Source organism: Magnolia sinica, chromosome 4 (genome assembly GCF_029962835.1).
Source record: "Magnolia sinica isolate HGM2019 chromosome 4, MsV1, whole genome shotgun sequence".
Lineage (NCBI taxonomy): Eukaryota > Viridiplantae > Streptophyta > Magnoliopsida > Magnoliales > Magnoliaceae > Magnolia > Magnolia sinica.
Window position 1 is genome coordinate 37734341 of NC_080576.1, and position 16586 is coordinate 37750926.

Below are 16586 nucleotides of genomic sequence, written 5' to 3' on the forward strand. Positions count from 1 at the left end.
TCAACCTGTAAAGGTTCCTGCTCCTTTATGCCTTCATAACAATGATTGTCCGTTTTAAAACTTTAAGAACATGATCAAAGAACTTGCACCCAAGCGGCTCAAGTGCACCAAGAGATATCAAGATCTTCCTCATATCAAGAACGTGTCTCACCTTGATCAAGGTACGCTCCATGCCATCAAACATCTTGATGCGCATAGATCCAACACCTACTACATTACAAGTATTGTCGTTGCCCATAAATACTTGTCCACCATCACACTCTTTGTAACTGTTGAACCAACTCTGATGAGGAGTCATGTAATATAATGCCCAAGTATCCAAAATCCACTCGTCCCTATAATCATCGTACAAGTGTCCAACCATAGATAATGACAGCACATCACTTCCACTCGTACCTTCATAAAAATCGGCGATGTTGGCTTTCCTGAAAGAAGCTTCTGAGTTCTCTTTTCCAGCCTTAGGATTTGTACAATCCTTTTTCATGTGCCCAAACATCCCACAATTCCATCACTTCAACTTGCCCTTGCCCTTGGATTTGGATCTCGATCGAGAAGATCCATTGTCTCGCTCAAAATTCCGCTCCCTCGTAACCAATGCATCAGTAGAGGCGCCCATGTTAGCGTTTTTCTTTCTCATCGCCTTTCCTTAAAGGGCTAAGATAACGGTATCGAAAATGAGGGACGATTTACCGATGCACAACATGTCTTTAAAAGACTTATACGATGCCGAGAGAGAATTCAACAAGATACATGCCTGATCTCCATCCTTAATCGTTTCCTCCACATACAGCAATTTGCAGATCATTTTGTTAAAGTTGCTAAGATGTGCCTCAACATCACCTCCCTCTGTCATCTATAGATTGAATAACTGCAACTTGAAGTATATGCGATTTTCAAGAGATTTCTTCGCATAGATGTCCTCTAACTTTGCCCACAAACTTGTTTTAGTTTTCTTTCTCATGACATTGTAGACTGCAATTTAATGTGGAAAAAAAAAAAAAAAAACCTTTCGGGGAAAAAAACAAAACATGGCACAAAGTAACAGATATCACTATGAAAGCAGAAATTACAAGAGATGGAGAGAATACCCGATTCGAACAAGCCTCAAATCATTTTACAAGCCCTTGAAAACCCTAGGAATGAATTATAAAGCTCTAAGATGTGTACCCTCATCCCAATTACACACATATTTATAACCTATGGGATAATCACAATCGAACAATCGCAATTCTGCATAACTCTACGCGATAGTTCGATGAGACTTCGATGGCACCAACAGACCGTCGATGGCATCAAACTAAGGACCAAACGTTCCAACGACTAAACATGAATTTTCCAAATTTTACCAATGGCATCGAGCAGGCATTAGATGTCATCGAACGATCTTCGATGGCATCAAACAGGACACCTAGAGCGTCTAGCAACTAACTTGATAAATTTCAAATTTTTACGATGACATCGAGCCAGACTTCGATGGCATCGAAGTCTGCTCGATGGCATTGAACTGTCATCAACAAGCATATTGATTTACAGATTTAAGACATCAATCAGAAAATACTTCATCATTTTTATTTATGATTACCCACTCTATAAATGTGTATCTCATCTCACATAAATATGAGGTTTTTTATTATTTTCTTCTTGAGGTCCAGAACGTCTCACCCCTGTTAAGATACACTCCACCCCATCAAACATCTTGATGTGTATCGAACCAACACCAACAACCTTACAGGTAATGTCATTACCCATAAATACCTGTCCACCATCACACTCGATGTAACTAGTGAACCAATCTCACTGAAAAGTCATGTGGTATGAAGCCTCTGTATCCAAAACTCACTCATTGTTGAGATCCTCATATCTGGATGTGTCAAGACATCACCCCAATCCACCTCCTCACTAAATTACACTGTATTGTCCTCCTTCAACTTATTATCAGACTTCTCTCCATTCTGTGCCTTAAGATTCTGACAATCCTTCTCCATGTGCCTTGTCATTCTACAATTTCAGCACTTCATCTTGCCCTTCCATTTCGATTTGGATCTAGACCGAGAATTCTCATTCTCCCTTTTAAAATTCATTCCTTGGGAACCAATGCATCTATAAAGGTATGTCACCACTATCTTTCTTTCTCAACTACTTCTCATGAAGGGATGAGATGACAGTCCCAACATCGATGATATCCCTACCATGGATCAATGTATCTACCAAATTCTCGAAAGATGATGGAAGAGAATTCAAAAGAATTAAGGCTTGATCTTCCTCTTTGATCTTAACCTCCGTATTTGTTAGTTTATAGAGCAATTCGCTGAATGTGCTCATGTGTTCATTGATATCGGACTCCTCTGTCATCTTAAGATTATAGAATTGTTTCTTAAGATATAGACGACTATCAAGGGATTTCTTCATATACAAACTATCTAGTTTCGTTCATATCCCTTTGGCGGTCTTTTGATCCAAGACATTGCTAAGAACGTTGTTCACTAGACACAATTGGATCGAGGTTGTAGCCCTCTCATCAAGTTCATCACACCCTTCATCACTCATAGATGAAGGACGCTTCACCTTACCAAGGAGAGCGTGTTGCAATCCTTATTGAACTAAAAAGCCTCTCATCTTCACCTTCCATAGTTTAAAATTATTTCTACTAGTGAACTTCGTTGTTTCATATTTTACGTTAGACACTTTCATTGACATTTTTCATATTAGAACTCGAAACCCTAACGTTAGCTCTGATACCCCTTGCTGGGGATCGCATGGAAGCCAACCCAAATTCATTGAAACAAGACAAAATCGAACGCAAGCGAAAGCACGCAGAGAACACACAAATTTTACGTGGAAAAACCCTCACGGGATAAAAACATGGCACAAAGCGACAAGCAATCCACTATGAAATGATATTACAAGAGATTGATGGACTTACTGATCCGAACAACCTCAAAATCCTTTCTCAAAACCCTACCTTTGCTCTAGAACACCTTAGGAACATCTTAGAATTCACCTCCCATACCCTAATCCCGATTACACTTAAGATATATACTATTACAACCAGAATTAGAAACAAATCGCATACTTACACAATTCTATGTGCGACATTGATGGGACCTTCGATGGTATTGACATCCATCGAAGACCAGTCGATGACATCGAAGCTACCTTTAATGGCATCGAGTGGCAACTCCAAAACTATTTAGTGAGCAATTGGGATTTTTTTGGATTTTCTCGATGGCATCAAGTGGTCTGTCGATGGCATCGACGTACCCTTGATCTCAATCAGATCGAATACATTTGGCAACAATTTACACAATGAGAATCACCAAATGAGAGGCGTTGATTTAGCACACGTGTTTTCACATGCTATGTGAGCTTAACTTGCCTTTATTTTTACAAATACCAAAAATCTCCTCGCTTAGAGGACTTGGACTGCATAGTGTAGCACACATCACCAATGTAGGTATTGTTTGCTACTAAAAAAACTCTGTAGGCACCATCATGGTGGATGTGTTTTATCCACGCCATCCAACCATTTGTAAGCTCATACTTGGGCATGAACCTAAAATTGACTGGGTCCAAGTCTTAGGTGGACCACAACACAGGAAATAGTGGTGATTGAATGCCCACCATTAAAAACCTCCTATGGCCCACTGTAATGTTTATGTGCCATCCAACCTGTTGATATGGTCATACAGACAAGGATGAAGGAAAAATACAAATATCAACTTGATCCAAAACTTTTGTAGCCACAAGAAGTTTGTAATGATGGGCGTTAAATCACCATTGTTTCTTGTGGTGTTGTCCACCTAGGATTTCGATCTACCACAATTTTGTCCTTATTCACTAAAATGATCCGTAAAAATGGATGGACAGCATGGATAAAACACACACATCATTGTGGGGCCTATAGAGCATTTCTAATTGACATTGTTGTTGTGTGCGACACCAAGCCGAGTCCCGTTCGTCACGACCATTGTCCGAGCAAATGGATCAGTGGCTTAGGTGGGCCCAACTGTGATGTTTACGTAAAATCAATCTCGACCACCAGGTGCATCACCCCATTTTAGGCTAAGGGCCCAAAATTAGCTCCATCTATGATTTAGGTTGACCACATGATTGGAAACAATGTACAGGGCAACGCTTGCCCTCCAGACTTTCTCCATTAGTGTGGCCCAAGTGATTCACATATGGGTATGATTTTGGGGCCAAAGCCTAACTTTTTGTGTGTAATATAATAGGTGAAGTGGATTTCATAAAATTATCATGATGGGCCCTTTAAAAATCAAGGTGGACGTCTCTCTCTCAACTATTTCCTTTAGTGTGGTCCACCAGCATCACAGGTCAACCTGTTTTTTGTCTATAGACCTAATATGGGGCTCATTATCTAATGGTCGTAGTGGATCTTACATAAACATCATCGTGGGCCCTGTCAACGTCAACAGTCACATCCCATACAATTCTTTTTCTAAACAAACTCTTTATACAATTGGAGAGGGGCGCGTGACATGAATTTTAGTGGGGCCCACTGTGATGTGTATGTGAAATTCACTCTTGAGCATTAGATTGTAACCCTAGCTTAGGCCTGAATCCACAAAATCAAGCCAACTTGTGGCTCATGTAGACCACACCAACGAAAATATTTAGGGGAGAGACGTCCACACCCACCATGATGATTATATAAAATGGATGTAGATTTACTTTGACACACTATTGCAGTAAGTTCTGTGCTCAAAGGCTAGGTGGGGCCCATCATGCTTATGAGCGGTGGGCCCCACCTAGCTTCTGACAGCAGGAACTTCTTGCGAGGTGTCGTAGGCAATCCGTGTCCATATAAAATCCACTCCAAATTGTTAAAAAATCATGTCACTTTATCTCTAATAACCTCGTCACTTTATCTAGTAACCTCGTCACATTGTCTAGTGGAACCCCATCACTTTGTCTCGTGGAACCTTGCAATTTGTCTAGTGTAGCCCTATTACTTTATCTAGAAGAACCCTATCACTTTGTCTAGTGGAACCCACAACTCTGTTCGACAATCCCATCACTTTGTTTAGTGGAACACCATCACTTTATCTAGAGGAACCCCGTCATTTTCTTCAACAACCCTGTCACTTTGTTTAGTGAAAACCTATCACTTTAACTAGTGTAATCCCATCACTTTATCTAGTGGAGCCTCATCACTTTATCCACCAACACCATCACAATATCGAGTGGAACCTCGTCACTTTGTCCGACAACCCAGTGACTTTGTTTAGTGGAATCCCATCACTGTCTAGTGAAACCCCATCACTTTGTTGGGCAACCCCGTCACTTTATTTAGTGGAACCCTGTCACTTTGTCCGGAAATTCCATCAACTTTATTTAGTGGAACCCCATCACTTTGACTCGTCTAACCCCATCACTTTATCTTGTTTTACCCGATCACCTTGTCTAGAGGAACCCCGTCACTTTCTTTGACAACCCTAACACTTTGTTTACTGAAAACTTATTAATTTGACTAGTGTAATCCCATCAATTTATCTAGTGGAACCCCATCACTTTGTCCGGCAACCCGTTACTATATCTAGTGGAACCACGTCACTTTGTACGACAACCCAGTAACTTTATCAAGTGGAACCCCATCACTGTCTAATGAAACCCCATCACTTTGTAGGGCAACCCCATCACTTTGTCTAGTGGAACCCTGTCAATTTGTCTTGTGTAATCCCGTTACGTTGTCTAGGGGAACCTTGTCTATTTATCTCTTGTAACCCCACCAATTCAACTAGTGGAAGCCCAGTACTTTGTCTCGTTTAACCCCATCACTTTATCTATTAAAAAAGTAATGGGGTTGCATGCCAGACAAAGTAACGAGGCTCCACTAAACAAAATGACGGGTTGCTAGATAAAGTGACAAGGTTCCACTAGACAAGTGATGGGGTTGCCAAACAAAGTGAACGGGTACCGTTAGACAGTGATGAGGTTGCCGAACAAAGTAATAGGGTCCACTAGACAAAGTGACAGGGTTGTTGGATAAAGTGACGGGTTCCACTAGCAAAGTGAGACGGTTGTTGGACAAAAGAATAAGGGTTCTACTAGACAAAGTGACAGGATTGCGAAATAAAGTGACATGGTCCGTTACACAAAGTGACAGGGGGTTTGCCAAACAAAGTGATGGTTCCACTAGACAAAGCGATGGGGTTTCCTCATAAAGTAACGGGATTGTTAAACATTTTGGAGTAGATGTTATATTGACACAAATTGCCTATGACACCCAATCACAGGCAATCCCTGTCCATTTTATATAATCATCATGGTGGGTCCTGTAAAATTCAAGAGTGAATGTCTCGCTCCCAAATATTTTCTTTGGTGTGGCCCACATGAATCACAAGTCAGCCTGATTTTTTGGATGCGAGCCTAAGCTGGGATTATGCATCTAATGGTCAGAATAGATTTCACATACGCATCATAGTGACTCTTAAAGTTAATAGGGCCCATTGTGATGTTTACATAAGATCCACTACAACCATTATATATTGAGTACCATATTAGCCTAAAGACAAAAAAAAAAATCAGGGTCACCTATTGTGATGTTTATGTAAGATCCACTACAACCATCATATATTGAGTCCCATATTAGTCTAAAGAAAAAAAAAAAAAAAAACAGGCTGACCCGTGATTCCGGTGGCCATACCAACGGAAACAATTGGGAGAGAGATGTTCACCCTTTATTTCTAAAGGGTCAACATGATACTCAAATGAAATCCATTCCAACCATTAGATTACACTAAAAAGTTAGGCTTGTGACCCAAAAATCATACCCATACAATGAATCACTTGGGCCACACTAATGGAAAATTTTTGGAGAGTGAGTGTTGCCCTTTACACTGTTTCCAATCATGTGGTCAACCGGAATCATAGATGGAACTGAGTTTTGGGCCTTAGCCTAACATGGGGTGACGCACCTGATGGTCAGGGTTGATTTTGCATAGACGTCATACTGGGGTCCACCAAGCCACTAACCCATTTGCTAGTACGACAGTTGCGGCGGACGAGACTCGGCCCAGTGTATCACATTGCACCGACGTCGGTAGTGTGTGCTATTCGAAAAGCTCCGTGGGCCCACCATAATGTATGTGTTTTATCCATGCAGTCCATCCATTTTTACGGATCATTTTAATGCATGCCCACAAAATTGAGGCAGACCCATATCTCAGGCAGACCACACCACAGAAAATAGTGGTGTTTAAACACTCACCATTAAGAACTTCTTGGGGCTACAAAAGTTTTGGATCAAGCTGACATTTGTGTTTCTCCTTCATCCATGTCTGTGTGACTTTAGAAACTGGTTAGATCGCAAGTAAACATTACGTGGGCCCTGGGAGGTTTTTAATGGTAGGCGTTCTTGTGGTTTGGTCCACCTTAGATTTGTATCTACCTCATTTTTGGGCTCATGCCCTAATATGAACTGGCAAATGAATGGACCGCATTGATAAAACACCAACATCATGATGGGGCCCACAGAGCTTTTTTAGCACAGTACCCAAGTTTGTGCTCTGTGATGGGGTCCTCTTAACTTAGAAAATTTTTGGTATTTGTAAAATTCAAGGCAAGTTAAGCTCACTTGGCATTTGAAAACACGTGTGCCGGATCAACACCTCTCATCTCGTTCTTATCATTGTTTAAATGCCACGGCTAAAGAAGGCCCATACGAGCATAAGGTGGTTCCATAGTTAGCAAAACACCATGCAATAGAGAAATGGTACGGTAATTGTTTGCAAGTTTCTATCGTTTGAAAATAAGTAAAATTTTGACTTGAAAAAATGAAAACACCTAGATTTAAAAATAAAAATTTTTTAAAAAAAAATACTTATTTAATACACACAAAGTAATCAGATGTAATGTTTTTGAAAAGTATTTGAACAAGGTACTGCAATGTGAAGTTCCATCTTAATCAGGTAGTTTTTTGTAATTTTTCTTTATATTAATTGTTGTGCTGATTTCAGCACAGATGACCCAACTAGATTCGAGGGCACAGGAAATCCCTGAAGCGGATTGGCTGGTGTACCACGCACCACCAATATGGCTGATGTGTTGACGTCACCAAGTTCTGTGGGTCCCATCATGAGGTATGTGTTGTATCTAAACCGTCAATCCATTTGAGGAACTCGTCGTAAGGCTTGAGCCAAAAAATAAGACAAATCCAAATATCAAGTTGACCACACCCAAAGACGTAAGTAGGGGATTAAACGTCTACCATTGAAACCATTTTGGGGTCACAGAAATTTTGGATCAATATGATATTTGTTTTTCCTCTTCATCCATGTATGTGTGACCTTATGAACAGATTGGATGGAAAACAAACGTTATGGTTGGCCCTACAAACATTTTAACAGTGAGAATCATTGTTTGTGGTCCACTTAAGCTTGGATGTGACTCATCTTTTTTATCTAATGATCTAAAATGATCTCGCCAAATGGATGAACGGCGTGGATATTAAAAAAAAAAAAAAAACATCATTGTGTGGCCCATGTAACGTTGATCTCCTTTGAACCGTTCGTACAACTCGGAGCTCGAGGAGCTCGTCTTCGCACGACACGTAACCACACCGGCCATAATGGTGGCGTGTGGTACACCAGCGAATCCACTTCAAGAAATCCCGGTGCCGTCGGTGGACGCGGATTGCGTACTACCTCCGCCCGTCCCTAGCTCCGAACGGGCAGTTCTGTGGGCGGGCCCACCGTGATGTATCTGTACATCTAAACCGTCTATCCTTTTTCTCAAATTATTTTACGGCAGGAATACAAAAATGAGGCAGATCCAACGCTCAAATGGACTACACCAAATAATAAGCTTGGTTGCATTAAAATGCGCAAAGCATTAGATGTCAGTTACATTAAATGCAAGAGTGATCTGTGGTGTGGTCCAAATGATCGTTGGATCTTTCTATTTTTGTTTTGATGCCTTAAAATAACTTGAGAAAAGGGATAGAGGGTTTGGATGTACAGATACATTACGGTGGGCCCGCCCACAGAACTGCCTGTTCGGAGCTAGGGACGGGCGGGGGTAGTACGCAATCCGCGTCCGCCGTCGAGACAGACGATCTGCAACGTGTCGGCTGCAAAAATTAGATTTCCAAATTCTAAGTACAATAAATTTCAAGCTGTCAGAAAAAGGTTAGCTGATTTGTTACTCTGATAATCAAATAAGCATAAGATCTGGCACCCGATGACACAAAACTAGTAACATTTGAGAAGTTGAATTTAAATTGCTTGCATGCCAAGTATGCACAGCGTGCGTAGCGTTTAGCTGACTACAGTTTGACGTAGCTGCGCCTACACGTGCCAAACCATACATCTGTGTGAGATTCAAGCCATGAATCACGTGGGAACCGTTGTCTAAATACCATGTCCCACAAATCAGGCGGGACCGCACATCAGGTGGTACCACGCATAAATACGTAACGGACTGTTGAAAGAAATTCCGGAACGAAAACCGAAATGTAGCCTACTGAATGAGCGGATCCTGGCCGCTAAAATTTCTAACACAGTATGATGATCGGGTTAGATTTTACACGTGTGCCGAGTTGGCACTTGCGAGCGGCGAGTAGTAGAGAAAAAGGAAGCACGTGTAATCTCCAGGAAAGCAGCAAGAATCGAAGATCTAACCCTTCCTTTGAAGAGATTGTCGTTGAGTACGTCTTGGATGGACCAAGAGAAGACGAAATCCTCCAAATCCTTCTCCGCTTCCTTTGTTGACATTGCCTCTACTGATTTCTACACGCACTCACCTGAGCTCCGCAAGTAGAGTTCTCTCTCTCGCCTCTACTGATTTCTAAACGCTCTCACCTGAGCTCCGCAAGTAGCTCTCTCTCTCTCTCTCTCTCTCTCTCTCTCTCTCTGAGTGTAGAGGGTAGGCATATAACGATTAACGAGTAGGAATTCTTGCTTAGGAATTAAGAAAAGCATTTTGGGAGAGAAAAAGTCGGCGTCTGTTCAAGCCGCATCCTCTTCTCTGTTTTTGCTTTTTCTTTCTTTCTTTCTTCGTCGATTGACGTTTGCCATGATTCTCAAGCGTTTGGAGCCCATGCCATACACACGGAGGCACTTATTTCAATTAAGTCACACGTGTGCTTAAATATGAGCTTTCCATCCGGTGGGCCACGCTCGTTAGATGTTCTGGTTTAAAAGTTAAGCCGTTTCTTTTCGTTTCTCAAGTCGGGTACGTAGTAGAAAACATAGGACGATGATTTTTTTTTTTTCTTCATAGTCATCCGCTCATTTTAGTAGGCTGTGGCCCACCTGAGGAGTGAAAAGGTTTGGAGAACAGCATTTAAGCTCTTTGGTACAGTGGGTGAAAACCCAGATCTCTCACGTGTTTTCCATATTAGCATGTGTAACTGAGTGTGTATGGTTGGCATCTACACACAAGTGTAACTTTCTCCCGAGCCGGTTGCGTTGCTTTACTTCGCACTGCTTTCCTCGTACTGGTTGGAGTTGGACGTTTTCAAACGCAAAGGGAAAGCGGCTTCGGTGGATTCCCGACTGTGGGGGCACATTGATGTATGTGTCTAATATCCTCGCCGTCCATCCGTTTCAGATCAATTTGGGAACGATGGAAAAAATTGCAAAAGATTCAAATCTAAGGTGGACCACACCACAGGAAATAGTAGTGATTAAACACCCACCGTTGAAAACTTCTTGAAACACACAAAATTACATTAATACAAAACTTTTGCAGCTCGTCTTGGTATCGATCCCTAGTGGGGGTGGCTAACTGTGAAGTGTGAACTGACAGTGGAGGTGTACTAACAAGCTAACAAAAAAAAAAAAAAAAACCTTTTGCAGCTCCTGAAATTTTTTTAATGGTTTATCACCACTATTTCCCGTGGTGTGGTCTACCTGAGATTTGAATTTCCTGTGGTGTGGTTTATCTGAGGTTTGAATTTGCTGATTACCTGTGGCGTAGTCTACATGAGATAAAAATGAGGAATATTAAAATCACATAGACATGTACGAAGGGAAAACAACCACCGTTGAAAACTTCTTATGGCAACAATTTTCTCAAACTGATATTTGTGTTTTTCCTTCGTCCAGGTCTCTGTGACCTGATCAACAGGATGGATGGCTAATAAACATTACAGTGAGCCTTAGGATGTTTTCAATGGTAGACATTTTATCACAACGGTTGCTTTGGTGTGGTCCACCTAAGATTTAGATCTGCCCCAAATTTTTATTTTTTTTACTCGTGCATTAAAACGATCTGGCAAAATGGACGAACGGAGTAGATAAAACACGTACATCATGGTGGGGCCCACCCAACGCCAGTGTAGGTAATGGAGGGGTCACTACGTAATCCGAGTACTCAAAAGTCGTGCTGGTAAAAATTTCAGATGGGCCCCACCAGATAGAACGGTTTGATGAAAACATCCACCGTTAAAATCTTCCAAATTGTGAATGGGCACCGTGATGTGCATATGACATCATCCAATCTATTCATCCTACGCACTGTTGCAGATGAAGTATAGACATCAAAATCAGGCCATTAGAAAACTCATGTTGGCCACACCACGTGAAATTATAGATTTTAGCAATAATTTTATATTGTTACCTATGTCATTAACAACATTATATCTATTTAAATTTCTGGATCCACGGTTTAAATGATTTTATGTACCTGATGGACGTAGTGGATTAGATGCACCTTTTTCTTATGTGGAGCCCGGTTAGCACAAGCATGGCACGTGTGATTCCGCTGGCGTGACTCTTGCGAACGGGGAGGAATTGTCAACAAAAAAAAAATACATGGCCTGCTACTTCCAGACGCCACCCAACTCCAAGCGCCAAAACACAAATGAAGCACAAGCAAGACACGTGCCACCTTTGAACACGTGTGTGATCCCAGGCATTATGAGAATTTGTATATACTCATGTTTTAAAATCAGGCTATTTTATTTATGTCAAATCTGAACGTATCAAATCCAACGATTTAGATAAGGCCACGTGACACCGCGTGTAGTGATTGATACAGTTTTATAATATAATATAATGAGTAAGATATTTACAAGACCTTTTATGAATCCTGACGACAAGGAGACGAATTCATAAAAAGAAATTCCTGTAGAACTTGGACCACACTTTCTTGAAACCTTACGAGTTTTTCTTTTTTGCTTTTTTTTTTTTTTTTTCCTTTTTTACACACGCACACACACCCCACACACTCACGCTGGTGGAATTTCACCACCTATGCGTACTCGAACCCTAGACCGGGAGTTGAAACTCCCGAGAGTCTACCACCCGGGCAAGAGCAAGGACCCTCTTGAACCTTAGGAGTTGGTTCTGTTGGAAGCGGGCTTATTATCGTTTAATAATAAGTTTGAAAGTAGCCTGTAACAGCTTTCAGAATAAGGGCAGATCCAAACGGAGCAAGCATTACTGTAGGCCAAGTAGGCAAAGCTTCGGATCAAAAATCTTTATAGGCTTATGAGCCTTTTGTTTGAAAGATTTTTGAATGGCCGTTGAGTTACTATGGATACTTATTCTCCTAATCATATTCAAGATTAGCTAATACCTCCTCAACCAAGGATCAATTGGATCGTTCAATAACAATTTGGTTAAAATCTACTATCACCACAACCTCTTTTATGGGCAATACGATCAAGAGGCCCTAAATCTTGGAACCCTTGGAGAGTAGTATGTCTCATGGGGCAAACAACCTAGGTTGCAACCTTCTGCACCTCTGGTAGTTAATCCAGTTCCATCACCAGTTGTCAACCCAGTCGGTCTGGAGCCACGGGCACATGTTCAGGTAGTCTAGATTGGTTATGATGATTTGATTAATTTAATTCAAAAGGTTATAGGCCATCAGTATGACCGCTACATAAACAAACCCTACTTATAGGAAACATTATTCAAAATGGATTCAACAGTGCTATGAACTGCCGAGGGGTTATTGTCCCCCGAGTTTACTTTGTTCTTAAGAGAGTGTTGTCAATAAACAACCAAGCATATCGGTCGTTCCACAATCTAGTGTAATGAAGTATCTAACCAAAATTTCTTGAATTTTCATCTATTTAAAAACTCTATCATCAGAATAGCCTTCATGTGGTATATTAGTCTGTCACCTAATTCAAATAACTCATGACCAAATATGGAAGAGAAGTTTCATGCACAATTCTTTATATAACTCAATCAGAAATATCCATGATTGATCATGTATCTCGTTTATGGTAATTAGTAGGAAAAATAACAGATAAATACATTATTTGTCTCAAGAAAGCAAGACATAGATGCTTGGTCACTATACCTGAAGCCAAATTCATTAAACTAGCACAAGATGGTCTAGATATAGAGCTAGGAAAGATATTTGAGTGCACATTTAAATATTTCTATCTATTAACTTGCTAGAATGATTTCTTAGAAAGGAAAGTCAACGGAAAAACTCCTCATTGAATACTTACTATCAAGACCCAAAGGTTGTGGCTAGAAAGCCATTAATCTATAAGTCTCTGACTAAGGACTTGTTTGCTCCATCGATCAGAATATGAGGGAAAATGTATTCAAAATTAGCAAGAGATATTCTTTCAATATAAACCGTAGTGACAAAATCTCCGATCACTTAGGCAAAGGGAATTATTTGACACTCATGGCAAGTAGGCAACATTTGGTTGCAAAAAATAGATTTCCAAATTCCAAGTACAATGAAGGGGAGTTATTTGATAGTTTGATCATGCCTTTTATGTAGGCACTTAGAAATGGTAAACATGTAATGTGGACTCAAATTAAACAAACTATACTTGCTAGGGCTGAAAGTCGGGCTGGTCGGGTTGGGAATTCTCAACCCAAGCCCAACCCAAGCGGGCTCGGTTGGGTTGATCGGGTATATACGTGTTAATATTTTCATTATTACATTAGTTTATTATATTTCAATATAGGACTTATTTTTTGTATCTATGATTTTATTAATCATATATGTGATTATTCATTATAAAGAACTTCATTTTTTTTCTTTAAAAAAACAAGCTAAAATATAAGACAACTACTCCATTAAAAGTCATCTAACATAGGACCCAATCTATTTGGGAGAGAGAAATCCGGCATATCTTGTCAGCTTGAGTCCTTGGAAATGACGTGGACAAATGAGACCCAACATCACTAGTGTGCCTTCGACACAAATGATCCACACTCAATTATAATTTATAAGTAACTTATATATTGATTGGGTTCGGGTTCAGGCAACCCGAGCCCAACGCAAGTTTTATCGGGTTGGTGTTTGTATAGCCCAAGCTTGAGATCGGACGTGATATATCCTGCCCGAGCCCAACCCAATGTCGGGTCGGTCACGGGTTGAACCTGCCCAACTTTCAGCCCTAATACTTGCGCCTTCCAAAAATCAGATTGGTTGATCAATCTCAACCTCTGATTTCTGAACACTTGTTTGTTGAAATAAATTCGAAGGACATAATTTCAAGCTGTCAAAGAAATGTCAGCCGATCTGTTACTCTGATAATCAAATAAGCATAAGATCTGGTACCGGAATATTAATCTTAACTAATACCATTTGAGCAGTTCAATTTAAATTGTTTGTATGCCGAGTATGCACAGCGTGGGAAAAGAAAAGCCTACACGATAGGCGCATTCCCCTGACTAGAGTTTTATCTAAGTGTCATTACACGTGCCAAACGGGGTTGGATTTTTGTATGTGTGCCGAGTTGGCTAGTGCAGGCGACGAGTAGTTGAGAGAAAACGGAAGCACTTGTAAACGCCAAGGAAGTTTCAAGAATCGAAGATCTAACCTTTCCTTTGAGGAGATTTTCGTTGAGTACGTCTTCGATTGACCAAGAGAAGAGGAAATCCACCAAATCTTTCTCCGCTTCTTCTGTTGCCATTGCCTATGCTGATTTCTAGACACACTCAACTGAACTGGGGAAGTAGCTCTCTCTCTCTATCTGGGTAGGAATATAATGAGTAGAAATCATAGCTTAGCAATTAAGAAAGGCATTTCGGGGAGAGAGAACGTCGGCGTCTCTTCGAGTCTCCTTCTCTTCGATGTTTTACTTTTTCTTTATTTCTTTCTTTCTTCGTTGATTGACGTTCTCCTTCTCATGTTTTACTTTTTCTTTCTTTATTTCTTTCTTTCTTCGTTGATTGACGTACGTTTACCATACAAACGCAGGCACCTATGTCGATTAAGTCGGACGTGTCTACTTATGACCTGTCCATCCGGTGGACCACACTCTTCAGATGTTGTCGTATAAAACTTAGGCCGTTTCTTTCTATTTCGCAAGTAGGATGCTTTGTAGAAAACAACAGCCGGTGAAATTTTTTCTTTTTATTCTAGCTATCCGTTTCTTTTCGTATGCTGTGGCTACCTGAGTAGTGAAATGGCCTGACTTTGGGAGAAAAGAATCCAAGCTTTTTGGTATACTAGTTGGAACATATTTTCTATATTAGCATGTATAACGGAGTACGTGTCGTGCGAAGACGAGCGCTGACGGTCCTCGAGCTCCGAGTTGTACGAACGGTTCAAAGGAGATCAAAGTTACATGGGCCGATGGTGATGTATTTATTATATCCACACCGTTCATCCATTTTCGAGATCATTTTAGAGTATTATTCAATAAATGAATCATATCCAAAGATGGAATGGACCACACCACAAATAGCAGCAGGGATAATGATTTTCACCATTGAAAAATTCGTAGGGCCCACCATAATGTATATTTTCCATCCAATCTATTCATAATGTCACAGAGACCTGGATGAAGAGTAAAAACAAATTTCATATTGATCCAAAACTTCTGTGACCCCTAAAAGGGTTTCAATGGTAGACGTTCAATCCCCCACTGCATTTTTCAGTGTGGTGAAATTGATATTTAGATTTATCTTATTTTTTGTCTCAAACCTTAAGACGAGCTCTCCAAATGGATAGACGGTTTGGATATAACACATACCTTATGATGAGACCCACAGAACTTGCTGACGTCAATACATCAGCTATATAGCTGGCCAAGACAGGCTCGGTCCAGTCAGGGGCTCTGTGTGGCCCACAGTGATGTATGAGTTTTATCCACGCCATCCATCCATTTTTTCATGTAATTTTATTATTTGAGATAATAAATGAGGTAGATCCAAGTCTCAACCGGACCACATAGTGGGGATTGAATGGACACCGTTAAAAACTTCTTGTGTACTGCTGAAGTTTTGACCGAGTTGATATTTGTATTTATCCTTAAGTTGATATTTGTATTTATCCTTAATCGTCGACGTGTATGTTACCTCATGAACAAGTTGAATGGCTAATAAACTTTACGGTGGGTTTAAGAAAAGTTTTAACAGTATGTGTTATTACTTCCTCTGGTGTGGTCAACCTGAACTTTAGAACTGTTTCATTTTTGAGCTCATACCTGAAATGATATGAAAAAATGAATGGACGATAGGAATGAAACACATGATCACGGTGGGCAAACTTTTGAAGACTTACAGTGATGTATTTGTTATACCCATGCCATCACCCATTTTGAAAGATTATTTTAGAGCATGAGCCCCAAAACAAGGCAGGCGTAGTGAACAAGACCTGAAAGCAGCAGGGATAATAGTGCCCACCATTAATGG

The 16586-nt window shown here is 40.5% G+C and overlaps 1 protein-coding gene across 2 annotated transcripts in view; it reads right to left on the reverse strand.

The window, feature by feature from the left end:
• Positions 1-14909, reverse strand: part of LOC131243036 (helicase sen1-like) — a 31861-nt gene extending 16952 nt beyond the window's left edge. The window contains exon 1 of one of the 2 annotated variants that reach the window (XM_058242092.1): positions 14768-14909. In XM_058242092.1, the coding sequence (XP_058098075.1) occupies positions 14768-14860 (93 nt within the window). In that variant the 5' untranslated portion in view covers positions 14861-14909. Of the gene's footprint in view, positions 1-9641; positions 9876-14767 lie in introns of those variants that run through there. The other variant, XM_058242091.1, reaches the window with a different exon arrangement.
• Positions 14910-16586: the final 1677 nt, after the last annotated feature.